General features: G+C 38.6%; 1 protein-coding gene across 6 annotated transcripts in view; it reads right to left on the bottom strand.

Moving 5' to 3' along the window:
• The window catches only part of STAU2 (staufen double-stranded RNA binding protein 2), a 150,606-nt gene that overhangs the window by 70,906 nt on the left and 66,626 nt on the right, over window positions 1-13,074 (bottom strand). For all 6 annotated transcript variants that reach the window (XM_053395843.1, XM_053395842.1, XM_053395841.1 and 3 more), the window contains exon 12: window positions 3,834-4,141. In XM_053395843.1, coding sequence (XP_053251818.1) covers window positions 3,834-4,141 — 308 coding nt within the window. The remainder of the gene's footprint in view (window positions 1-3,833; window positions 4,142-13,074) is intronic.

Raw genomic sequence — 13,074 nt, 5'->3', positions numbered from 1 at the left:
AGCTGTCTGCTAGCCTTAAACCTGAGCACTTTGTTGCTAAATATTGGGGTGAGCATGTTTATCGGTGGAAACAGTGCCCCCCTTTAGCCTCCATACTTTCCTGTATAGTATAGGGATGGTTTTTTTTAACCCTTATTACACTCTCTCCCCACCCCCACCCCCAAAAACTATAATCCTGACCTCCAGGATACTTACTGTAAACTTTTGATCAAGTCAATGCACAGAACACCCATGTGTATTTTATGCACGTTTGTATCATTCACATCTAAAGTGGGAATGCAATCTACCCTCCAACAAAAGGGGAGGAATGTGAAACCTCACCACAATATGTTCCATAGGCCCTGCTGCATCTCATTTGACCCTTCGCAACACACTCCAGCTAATTTTCCTAGTAAACTATAGCTGGATTGGACAAGTTAAGTAATATTCACTATTAGCTGCCCGGAGCACTTTGAAAAAATGGCCTATAACATTTTTAGAATAAATCATCAGCATGTAGAACCAATTCCACTAGATATTTCAATGTAACCAAATGATTTGGGGTATTTTATTTGCACTGTAGTTTTAAAAAACTTCTTTTTCTGTTTAAGTTATGAAGCAATGAACAAAATTGCAAGTAAACATTAAAATAGCAACGCTTCTTTTATGTGCAGCTCATTTTGTTTAATAAGCCTCCAAGCAAGTGGCTTAAATAATAATCCTAAACCTGAACAGTAAGAATGCTTTATACAGATACTGTAAAATTTGTTAAGTACTTGGCTTCATTAATTCGAACTGAATCAAAGTATAGCACCGGTCTTTTAATAACAGAGCCCTGTAATAATGGGTAATGAATAATTTAATAGACTTGCCTAGCATGCAGTGTATGTGTGTCTCAAATACTGATGGCTTGTAACATATGTGTGTTTTACATATATATATAATGAATACAGAAAATTAAAGCCTAAATAAAAATACATATTTTTAAAAGGTATATCTTCTAGTTGGACGTTGGAGACTGTCCAATTAGGTTTTAAAAAATCAATATACTTATTCTTATTATAGTAAACAATGCCTCTTGGGAAGTAGTTTTTTTATTGTTTAGTTAATTTTTTTGAAATATGGAATGTGTATGCTCAATTGTCAGTGGGGAACAAAGATGTGTTTATAATTAAGAAATAGACATTTTAATGTTGATTGTTCTCAGCACACAGGAACTAATAATTTGTCTAAAGAAAAACCACAGACAACTCTGAGGCATTCAAGGAGTATGAAATAAGCGTCATCCTGGTCAATGCACTATTTTCTTCTCTGGTAAACCTGTGTGATATAACTAACCTGTAAAGAAAAAAAAGGCTTTTAAGATCTTGAACAGAAAGCGCTTTCTGTAGTGAGATGGTGAAGAGACTGGTGATAGGCACTTGACAGCCCACTAAGCCATTTCCCACAGAGATTCTGTTCAACACTCTCCTCAGTGCTCAGTGATCCAGCACAGAGCTTCATGCTCATTCCAAAAACTCAGGCAGCCAAGGTATTAAGCTGAACTGAACAAAAGGGGTGCGGGTAGGAAGCCAAAATCACCAGTTTCTTGATACACTGAAGAAATAAGTGGGAATTAGAGAGAATATCTACTGAAGTTCATGTAGAATGACCAGCAGCAACCTGGGCAAAAAAGGAAACAAGGATTCTATTTTTCAAGACCAATCAAGAATGGGGGTGGGGGGCAGAGGGGGGGGCAAGTAGATAGGAAAAGCACAAACAATCAGTGCCTAGTAACTGTATCTTACAGCTAAGGAAGTAAGCAAGTTGGTGAAAATGTTACTATAAATTGTGTTTTCTCTAATGAAAATAAAGCACTGAAAGCAATTCAACAAGATGTGAAAGAAAGATGTAAGAGATAATGAAAACTTTTGAGGATTGAATTTCCTTTCATCAAGATTTGTCTGATCCTACTATATGCAGATGAACTGAGGGACACAAGATATCCACCTCTAACTGGCACGGCAACTCAGTTAGGGCAAGCTTTCAATGTTTCTATTTCCTAGCGCCAAGAAAGCCTGAAAGTATATAACTGATTTATTTTTTTTAACAGAAGCTATAATGTGAGTGTTAGCAAGTGCAAGATCTGATTTCCTTCCTTTGGTTTTAAACGGGTTCTCTTTTCTTTTTGCAAACATCAAACCGTCCGCCAGAACACATCAGGAGCCACTTTTAATTATTCACCACCACCTCAAAGTTTAAAAAGTAGCTTTAGGTTGGTTAGAAAAATAAAAGAATCCCTGCTGCACAAGCAAACACATTTTTTAAATAAAAGGGGCTAGTTAGATACATGCCAATACTTCTTATGATGGAAATATTTAACTAATAAGTATACATTCCCCTTCTGGGTTAGGTACTTGAAAAGATGATAGGGCAGCTTCAGGCATGCTTGGATCTGTGTCTAGGTCTGGTGGGGGAGAAATGGCCTTGGTTGTCCTAGCTGATGATCTTCGTTGGAAGAAGGGCAGGGGAGTGTGAGCCTGCTGAAATTTATTGGCTTTTCAGCGCTTTCAATACCACTGACTGTGGTATCTTCTTGGACTCCCTGAGGAGATGGGGTGCAGTGTTTTTCCGTGGTTCTGCTCTTATTTCCAAGGGCGGCTCCAGAAAATAGCACTGGGTGACTTCTGATGGAAAGTGCTGTGAGAAGTTGGTTCCATATACAGAAGTTGTAGGAATGGCTTGTTTTTGACCAGGTTGCACCTGCCTTCAAGTTGTTTAGTTTGGGGGTGCTCCTTGAACCATCACTGTCACTTCAGGCCCAAGTAGCCTGGGTGGATAAAGAAGTACCTACGCCTTGCTTCAGCTGGTGCACCAGCTGCAGCCATTCTTCAATAAGGATACCATGGCTATGGTCACTCATGCTCTGACAACCTCCAAGGTGGACAACTGTAATGTGTTCTACATCAGGCTGTCCTTGAAGATGCTCCAGAAATTGCAATTAGTGCAAAACGTGCTTGTAGGAGTAGCAGGCCTAGTACATAAAACCCACATTTAAAAACAAGTTGACTGGTTGTCATTTTGTCTTCCAGCCCAAGTCAAGGTGCTTACACTTTAAAGACCTGAATGGCCAAGTCTGAGGTATATAAGCGAGTAGAATGTCTTCTCACATATCCATCTGCCCATCCTGTGAAATCAATGGATGATACCTGAACTAGTGGTCCCTGCACAGGACGACATATGTAGTGCTGGGGTCCATGGAAGGGCCTTTTCAATGATGGCTCCATGTCTGTAGAATACCCTCATCACCAAGGTGTGCCTAGTGACATTGTTGTTTTCCTTTATGAAACAGGTGAAGACACACCTCTTCTACCAGGCTTTGTGAGGAGGGCAACTGTGACTGAAGTAATTTCTAAATATTTTGAGGATTCCATTTTATTACAAGTTGTATCAAAACGATTGTTATTTAAGTTCTTGTTGTCAATAATAATAATAAATAATAATTTATTATTTATACCCCGCCCATCTGGCTGAGTTTCCCTAGCCACTCTGGGCGGCTTCCAACAAAGATTAAAAATACATTAAAACCCTGTGACCTTTTGTCACAGGACAGTATTTAAATGAATACCAAACCATTATATATTCTTCCGTCCAGGCTGTGCATGATTATTTAGGAGCACTACATGCGTTACTTCCCCCATCCCAATGGAAATCAAGTTTCAGGTGGCAACAGACAAGACAGTAACAAAATCACTGGAATATATACAGGATCCTTTGACATTCTTACAACTCTAAATCTTCTAAATAAATAAATAAGCTAAAGTAATTCTGCAGATAATGGCTATACAATGCCTTTTATTCAAGTCCACCCATACCTGAAAGCCTTGGATCCTTGCCAGATATTCCAGTTGCTTTGAAGGTTGCACCGTAGAACAAGGGGCAGTGACTGACATTCCTTTCAGTCCTATAGCTTCAGCAGTGGGAGATGTTCCGTTCATGAGCAATTCCCTGGCAATTGTAGCTGTATTATTAGTGGCAGGAGATGTGCTGAAGAAACAACTAGATGCTTGGCTCATTTCCTTGGAGGACAAATAGTTTACAGGGGTACCAGGGGATGCTTTGTTGCAGCTCGCTTCCATTTCTTGATAAACATCAGGAGAGAGATGGAGTATTCCCTTTGGTGCTGAAAACAAGAACAAAGACCCTTTTAACTCTACCTGTAATTGTTTAAATATTACCAAACAGAACATTGCCAGTAAACACATTCTACTTTCAGATACCTCTTATTGAAACCATCAGTTTCATCCTCACAAGTCTCATCATTGTCAATCATCATCAGTGATGATATCGTGGCATCTGTTTCTTACTTCTCTATGTGGAAGATACACTTAAATCTTAGCCATCTTCCAGAAATGCATAATAATATTAGATGCCATTTTTCAGTGCAGGGCAGTAGATATGCGGCCACATTCACACATAATGCCAAACCTGAACAACCCCAAACAAAACATCAGGCTTCAGCCTCCCACCTTCCAACATGGTTGTTGGAAGATTTCCCCACAGCTTTGATTTCCTTTTTCCTGAGTCCTGGCTTAGAGTTATATTTGAACCAGGCATCCTGCTTTAAAATAAAGTTGGCGGATTAACCTCAAAAGAGAGGGAAGACTGTACATCAGACACTTTTCTTCGGCTCATTCAGGCTCAGCATACAAATGCAACAAGGTTTGGATCGATGATTTTGGGGTTCAATGTTCCACCCAACCTTTGGTGGCCCATAGCTCACTGGCCTACCACAGGTTTTTCTGCAAAGGTTCTGTGTTCAGTACTTCGCTTCTTCAGTTAAGATGATATCAGAGAGCAGGGTTGAGAAAGGTCTCTTCCTGAGATCTTGCGAGAGCTGCCAGTCAGAGGAAACAATACTGGTCTAGATGAAGGGATCTGATTCAGTTTAAGAATCTTCAGGACACAACATATTAAATACGTCACTTTAATAAATGCCTGAAATCTGTGCCTTGCTCCTTCTGCCCCACCATGACAATCAGAAAAACACCCAACTTTTGTAACCGAGATGGAGAAATACAGTGGGAAGTAAGAGATATATGATTTCCGCTGGCATATTTGCAGAAAAAATCAAGGGACAATGCCAATACAGATGGTGAAGGGCTCACGTTTCCTTTGAATGTGGCCTAATGCAAATCCAGTCTCCATAAAAGCTCTTCATATATATACAGATGCAACATTCTAAATAGCAGGACATGAACAAAATACATGTATTTGTTCAGAAATAATAACAGAAGTAATATGGTGAAAGAAAACCCATTTAAAATTCCAGTACAATACTATAAACCTTTTCAAACCACATCAAAAAGTACAGATGTCTAGTCCACTGATGTAATATCACTTCAAACAAACATTTCACATGCTCTCTCAGCCTTTTCAGTGTTTTTACATGATCCACCCAAATATCTAACTGCTGTCTGGAACAATAGTCGGGAATTCGTCCAGATTACTAATCTTTTTAAATGTTAAAACAACTAATATGGAGCATAGGATGAATAAAAAACTCTCCCGCATAATATACCATATGTTTTTCAATTGTATCCACATTACTGTAATAACATCATTCAATTAGCAATAATGACAAGGACTTTCCACTTATGTAACACCTTTTGTTTTGAGGATTTGGAAGCACTATACACGTCAACAAATTATGTCACACAATACTCCTTTGAGGTTTCTGCCATTCCCATCTACTACCAACAATATTTATAAAAATAATCTCATGTTTTAAGTAACATCATATAATAACATTTTCCTGTATTTCCACTACTATAAAGGGAACAAAATAGGGGTTTCGCTGCAGAAACTATAAATTCTAGATAGCTACTTTTAAACTTTATTTTAAAGACCAGTTAATGCATTACATTATAGCTTTGCAATACTTAAGTTGCTGATTAAGAAAAACCTTTGGTTATTTCTTTTTCAAACATGCTGGCTTCTGATCATAAATAGCAAACTGTGTATAACTGTATATCAATTTTAATATCACACAGGAGGATTATGTCTGTGACACAGAGTACTACATGAATAGTATCATACTTATTCTAGATTAGAATAAAAAATGTTACAAAAAGTTTGAGGAGCACTTATAGATTGACCCAACCTTTCCCTACACATGGGAAACAATAGGAAGTGCCTGCAGCCACTGAGTTTTCATAGACCTGTGACATTAAAGCCTCCTTTAAAAAAATTTAAATACTAAAGTTTTCTTTTAGTGGCTATATTAAAAGCATTTAACTTTTACTAAACAAAACACACAACAAGAAGAAAAAAGCCTAGTACAGTGTTACCTTGGTTCTCGAACGGAATCTGTTCCGGAAGTCCGTTCAACTTCCAAAAACGTTTGAAAACCAAGGCGCAGCTTCTGATTGGCTGCAGGAGCGTCCTCCACTCAATCAGAAGGCGCAGAAGCCACGTCAGACATTCGGCTTCCAAAAAACATTCGCAAACCGAACACTCACTTCCAGGTTTGCGGCATTCAGGAGCCAAAACATTCAAGTTACTACAGTCACTTGGTGACTACAGTCACCAAGGTATGACTGTAATTGGTTTATTTCCATAACAATGAATACAACCTGTGTAGGTAAAATGCTTTGTGACATGTTTATTTATTTAAAACATTTTTAACCTGCTCCTCAGTCAAAAAGGCTCCCAGAGTAGCTTAAAGGTAAAGGTAAAGGGACCCCTGACCATTAGGTCCAGTCATGACTGACTCTGGGGTTGCAGCACTCATCTCACTTTATTGGCCGAGGAAGCCGGCGTACAGCTTCCAGCATGTGACCAGCATGACTAAGCCGCTTCTGGCGAACCAGAGCAGCGTACGGAAACGCCGTTTACCTTCCCGCCGGAGCGGTACCTATTTATCTACTTGCACTTTGACGTGCTTTTGAACTGCTAGGTTGGCAGGAGCAGGGACCGAGCAACAGGAGCTCACCCCGTCGCGGGGATTCAAACCGCCGACCTTCTGATCAGCAAGTCCTAGGCTCTGTGGTTTAACCCACAGCGCCACCCGCGTCCCAGAGTAGCTTACATAAGATCAATTTTAAAAAGACAGCCTTTGCACATAGGCTTGTAATATAAAAGACACAACACAGTCTGAAAAAGACAGGAAAAGGAAAACAACCAAACTAAAGGTAGCAGTTCTAATAATGACCAGTTAGAATGGAAATAGGTCAGTGAAGAAATGAGCCAAATGAAGCTGGTCTCTCAGCAGAGCAACTATCAATCCCCCCCCCCCCAATTTAAGAAAGTAAATAGATACATATGTATGAAGGTCTGTATACAATTATATTAGAAAAATATGCAGACTGGAAAGACAGTGGTAATCACTCATTATTTAAAAACTCTAGAGAGGTTTTCTTCAAACAGTAGTCTCAAACGCAATCTTTTGTTTCAAAAACTGCTTGAGGATTGCCTTGCTGGTTTAGAACAATATTCCACTAGTCCAGTGGTTTTTAATTGCATTTTAATTGCTTCTTTTATTTCTTATACTATTGTGTTTTATTGTATTATAATTTGAATAATATTATTATTATTCAAATTGCAATACAATGTAATAAATAAAAGAAGCAATAAAATGCAATTAACTATCAATATGAGTATTGAATGTGATGAAGCTCATTCATGGCGCTATCAAGGAAGTCCTGCTCTAGTCCACCATTCAGTTTCCAAGAACTGCTAGCCAGATACTACTGGAAACTCACAAGCAACAGGACACAAGGGTGGCAGCTATTCCTAATTGTTTCCAGCATCTGGTATTCAGAAGATTACTTTCTTATAAAGAGAGGTCCCAATTCAAAATTAACAACCACTGACAGACCTCTCCTCCATGAATCTGTCTAATCCATTTTTAAAAACCATTAAAATGTTTGCTTAACAGTTCTGTTAACCATTTACAGAAAGAAAAAAGAAAACAAAATGCAACCCATATGCAACCATACTAAGTGATAGTCTCGCCACAACAGAAAGAGGATGGAAAGTTACTTATGAGCCTCAACCAAGGAGAGACTGTGCTGTCACCGTCTGCGTCTCAGAATGGTCTGCTTTTATAGGACCATTAGTGACTCCCCCCCACCTCAGTATTCATAGGATAGTAGTCTTCAAAAACACCTACCACGTGGTAGGTTTGCAAGTTGCTGTTATTAAGAAAACGGTCAGAAATTACACAATCTCTGGCTTCACAATCTCTTTCAGAGTTTGACTAAAAGTCTTGGAACATATCAACTACAGCAATCCAAAACGTGTTTCTCAGGATGTGTACAAAATTTGTGCAGTCAGATAGAACAGAGTTTTCGACTCACACATTTCCCCTCCTTCCTCTCCCCACACTCCAAAATTAATAAGCTTCTTTCTGGCTCTTGGCAGGAATGCTTGATTCTGGTTTGTGATCCTGATTTCAACTAAAACTCATGATTTGCTCAAACCATAGGGTTGTAACTAATGGTGTTAATCTACTAATGGAAGACATCTGTGTTAAGAGGGAAACAATTTCCAGTAATTTCCCCTCTTTCCTACAAGCTTCCGACAGTCCCCCTAAATCTGCTCCGGAGGGCATCCAATGCTTTGGAGCAGATTGGGGACCTGCAGAGGGAGATGTAATCCCACCCCTCCTCATTCTACTGATGGACACTTTCCAACAGTAGGGTGACACCACTGGATACCACCATAGCTTGTCACATTTGGATGCAACAGCAAACTATGGTTTGCCAGGAACATAGAAAGTTTTAGAAATCGTAACACAAGAAGTTCAGGTCTATTCTAATTATGCCCGTAATGTGAAACCATGGTTTGACAATATGATATAATGCACTTTATGTTTAGTATATATTTAGTATATTCTGAACAGCCTCATGGGGACTCTTATACAGAACTGTATTGCTGAAACATGTTATTAACCTGAGTCATGATGAAATAATTCCAAGCATTTCTCTATTCAGTCAGTAATAACAATCAAATTGTCAGTACCTTTGGTACCATCATAAATTAATTTTCACAAAAAGGCACAGAAAATACACTCTGAGGCACCCTTTCAATAGTAATAGAAAAGAGCAGAAATACAAGCATGAAGACATTGTGCTTATATGCTCATATTCAGTTTGCACGAAATGCTAGGCAATTTAAACTCTTGAGAATGGTTTTCAAGTACCACTTTTGGAATTTCCAAGAAACATCCGTGAAAAAAAGGAACAGCAAAACACAAGAATGTGATCACAACAGCCATCTACAACAGTACTGGTAAACAGAGTGGCTGTTCAGTCGCTATTTTACCAAGAGTAGACAACACAGTAAGAGTGGGAGAGTCAGGTTCAACTGCAGTTCACATGTATTCTGCTTTTTTCACGACACCTCTGCCATTGCTCAACTGAATTCTTCTGGAATACCAATGGCTCTGCTATTTTTTACTTAATGGGCAGTGAGTTCAGGTAGCAGTACTCTACAAAGAGTTTTGAAGAGTGATTCACATTATGTTGTCATCTCAAATATTTTCTGTTGTGTTTCTGTTGTGTTTCTGTTTAAGACAGGTTAACACTATCACCTCCCCCAGTATTTATGTGTGACTTGCTTAATCAGAATGAAGATGAGAAATGGACATTATACTGAAAACAGTGCTGACAGGTAGTATCCGCACTCAGATGTGCATTCCAATGTGCATATCTAACCAAGGACTACAGTTTCTGATCCAGTAAGCCTTTGTGTGTGTACTTCTCCTTTAGCAGAATGGAGGCTTATACAGGGCTCTGGCATGTCTTTTTGTTTTCTAATATCTGAGTTTTAAGGGTTTTGGGATAAGGCAGGGTGAAGATCAAGATTGAGTGCACTGTGGCTTTGTGACCCGCAAGAAATAAATCCACTAAGCTAAGTCTGTTGCCTTTTTTTTTTAATCTTTTAGACACTAAATTATACATCTTAGAGAAGAGGCAAAAAGTGTAGTGGTAATGGATTCAGTTCCTTAAGTGGAAATTCTAGGAGTGTCAATGACAGCAATGGTAATTACTGCAAGTATTATAAATTACATATTTGATGGTGCTGTTTCATTAACAAAATATCTGCATCATCAGACACAAAAGGTATAACATCACAAAAACTGGGCAAACCCAACAGCATGGGTGACTCAGTGAAATGACAGATACAGCAGAATGTAGTATCTATTCGTAACTAGCTTGTGCTGATAAAGATATGTCTCAACACTACGTCAAAAACTGTGGGAGACAAGGGAACAAGCTAGCAAACAAAACTGAAGAAAACTGATGCGTGCAAGTTTATGGTAACAGAAAGAAGTGGGAGCAATCATCTTTTAATGTAAGAACTGACAGATTATTGCACAAGTTCACTATGGTCCATCAATCTAGAAGAGGAACATTCATGTCTTTGTTCAAATTGAAATGAAAGACAGCTTTAGGTAGAAAGCTGAGGTCTGGTCAAAGGATGCACAAGAAAGTTGGATCATGATTCAAGGCAGCCAATTTCTTAACCTTGTTGATAGATATAGTCACAACCAAAAAGGCCACCTTAAAAGAAAGGAGCTGAAGGTCACATATGGCTGAAGACAAGAGAGGAAGCCTTCAAATCTCATCGTCTCTGTCCAACATCATCTGAAATGCCACAGGTTTCCTGTTCCTGCTGCAGGTATGAAGAGTTTGCCCATGCAGGAGGACAAAATGAATGGAAGACACAGGTTCAACAGAATCTTCCAGAGAAGTTTAGCGTGTGGATGAGAAAATATACAATATCCTTAAATCTGTGAATTATATGTAGAGACTGACATGGGATTGAGCATTAAGTGAGAAAGGAAGATAGCCATTCTGGTTTGAAAGACAATACATGTTCCAAGATCTGGAATGTCAGACAACAAACAGAGCCAAATTGTTTTATAGAAACGAAGGAATAGAATCAAGTCTACAAAGATGCATAGGAGTGTCTAGTTATCGATGCACATGAAGTAGATCTGGGGACACCTTCAAAGTTGATGTATTTTCTATACTCAAAAGCTGAGGGATCAGATATTGTGATGTAGGACTCCATCCCAATTCTAGAAGAACTGGTCCTGCACTGTGGCAATTGAGAGGATGTTCCCTTGAGAGAGTTAAGAGGATACTGTGGTCAAAGGTAGATGCTAGATGTACTATCTCAACCACTGCACTATAGGCACCTGGGCCATAAAGAAAAATGTTTTTTAATCACATGCATTTGAAATAAACAAATCAGAAGGATAAAGGCTTAGCTAATAGAAAAGCAAGGAAAATAAAGCTCCAAAGGCAGGTAGAGGCAGGAATTTTTTTGAGAGATACAATTCTCAATGCATTTAGAAGAATGTACCAATCCTACCCATCAGAACATGGGTGAAAGAATTTTCTGTTGCCCTTAGAAGGGAGGGGCAGGGCCAGGAGTGCAGACTCCCTAGCTGAAGCTCTTGAAGGTTTTGGAAATGGCTCTGCCCAAGTGCAGAACACAACTGTGGGACCTCAGAGACCAAAAGAAGAAAAACACTGAATCTTTGCAAACAATAAAAAGCTCTCAAGATAAACTAACAAAACACAGTTGTACAAAAGTATCACCTTGCCTATCAGATTTGACTTTCTCATATAGCAAACATAAGGAATACATTTTATTCAATCTTGAAGTGACTCATTATCATCCATAGAAATTCACAAGTGTTAAATTAGCCACAGGAGGGCTCCACTAACATTCCCTGTCCCTGGATCAAAAGAAACATATGGAGACGTGCAAAAGAGAATTCACAAAATTATTCAAACACAAGGTCTATAAATGTCAAACAAGTATGTTTCTCATTTCAGATGAAAACCTATGAGCATGCAAAATTTCATAAATAACTGCCTTAATGTACTTGGTTTATCAAAAAATATTAGTAACTACGAAGTAAATGTGTATGTTCTGACAATCTTATTAAATTATTTCCCCTCATATATTGACAATATATTTCTAGGGGATTTTGGTAAACAGTGCTTCAAATTGTTTTGACATGGCTTATTACCTGGTACTGTCCAATAAACATAAATTGTTATATTCAGACAAACTTAGATTTGGAAGAGGGAAAACCCTATGACATGAATATCTGTTTTTCTCCATGCTTATTCTTCTTTGTTCCTTGGGAGTTCATTAGTTCCTGCTGGTTGTTCACCACCTGAAATCATAATCATCTGTTTGTGACATCACAATTAGTTACTGTGAAAATGATTAGTGTGTCACAAACAGATGATTATGATTTCAGATGGTGAACAAACAGCAGGAGCAGATGGACTCCTAAGGAACAAAGTTCCTGATTTCATGCAAAAGTCCAAAGTAATAAATGAGTTAGGGAAGAAAAACAAGTGTTTTCAAATAAAAGGTTTTCCATGGTTTTGGATTTTCACATGAACATTTCAGATGTAGACTGAATTTAATCCTGATGTATATTAAGAAGAACTTGTTTAAACCATGATTCTGATTAACTATGTTCTAATGTTGTTTTCAATTTTAAGTTCTATCTGATGTACTTTTAGAAGTCACATGACCTTGAAGAAAGATTATTTTGAACACTGATTGTGATATAACCAGAGCTAAACTGTTTTATTTTGGGTTTTGATTTTTTGTTTTTCCTTTTTTGAATGGGCTGCCATGACTATTTGACCGTAAAGTTGCAATCCTAACCCCACTCACCTAGTTATAAAACCATTCAATTCAACAGGACTCAGTTCTGTTTAGACGTTACCAAACATTCAAAAAGGAGAGAAATAGTAATCATGGGGGACTTCAACTTCCCTGATATCTGTTGGGATTCAAACTCTGCCAAGAGTGTAAGGTCTGACAAATTCCTCCATTGCATTGCTGACAATTTCATTTCCCAGAAGATGGAAGAACCAACAAGGGGGGGTCATCTATCTTGGACCTGGTCCTCACCAACAGGGAGGAACTGATTGATGGAGTGGAAGTACTCGGAAACTTGGGAGGAAGTGATCATATTCTCCTGGGTTTCAGGATACAGAGGCAAGGGAAAACTGAGTGTGATCAGAGGAGAGCAACCAAGACAAACAAGGGTCTGGAAACTAAGCCTTATGA

The sequence above is a fragment of the Podarcis raffonei genome, chromosome 7 (genome assembly GCF_027172205.1).
Source record: "Podarcis raffonei isolate rPodRaf1 chromosome 7, rPodRaf1.pri, whole genome shotgun sequence".
Lineage (NCBI taxonomy): Eukaryota > Metazoa > Chordata > Lepidosauria > Squamata > Lacertidae > Podarcis > Podarcis raffonei.
This window is presented reverse-complemented; position numbering and strand designations above follow the sequence as displayed.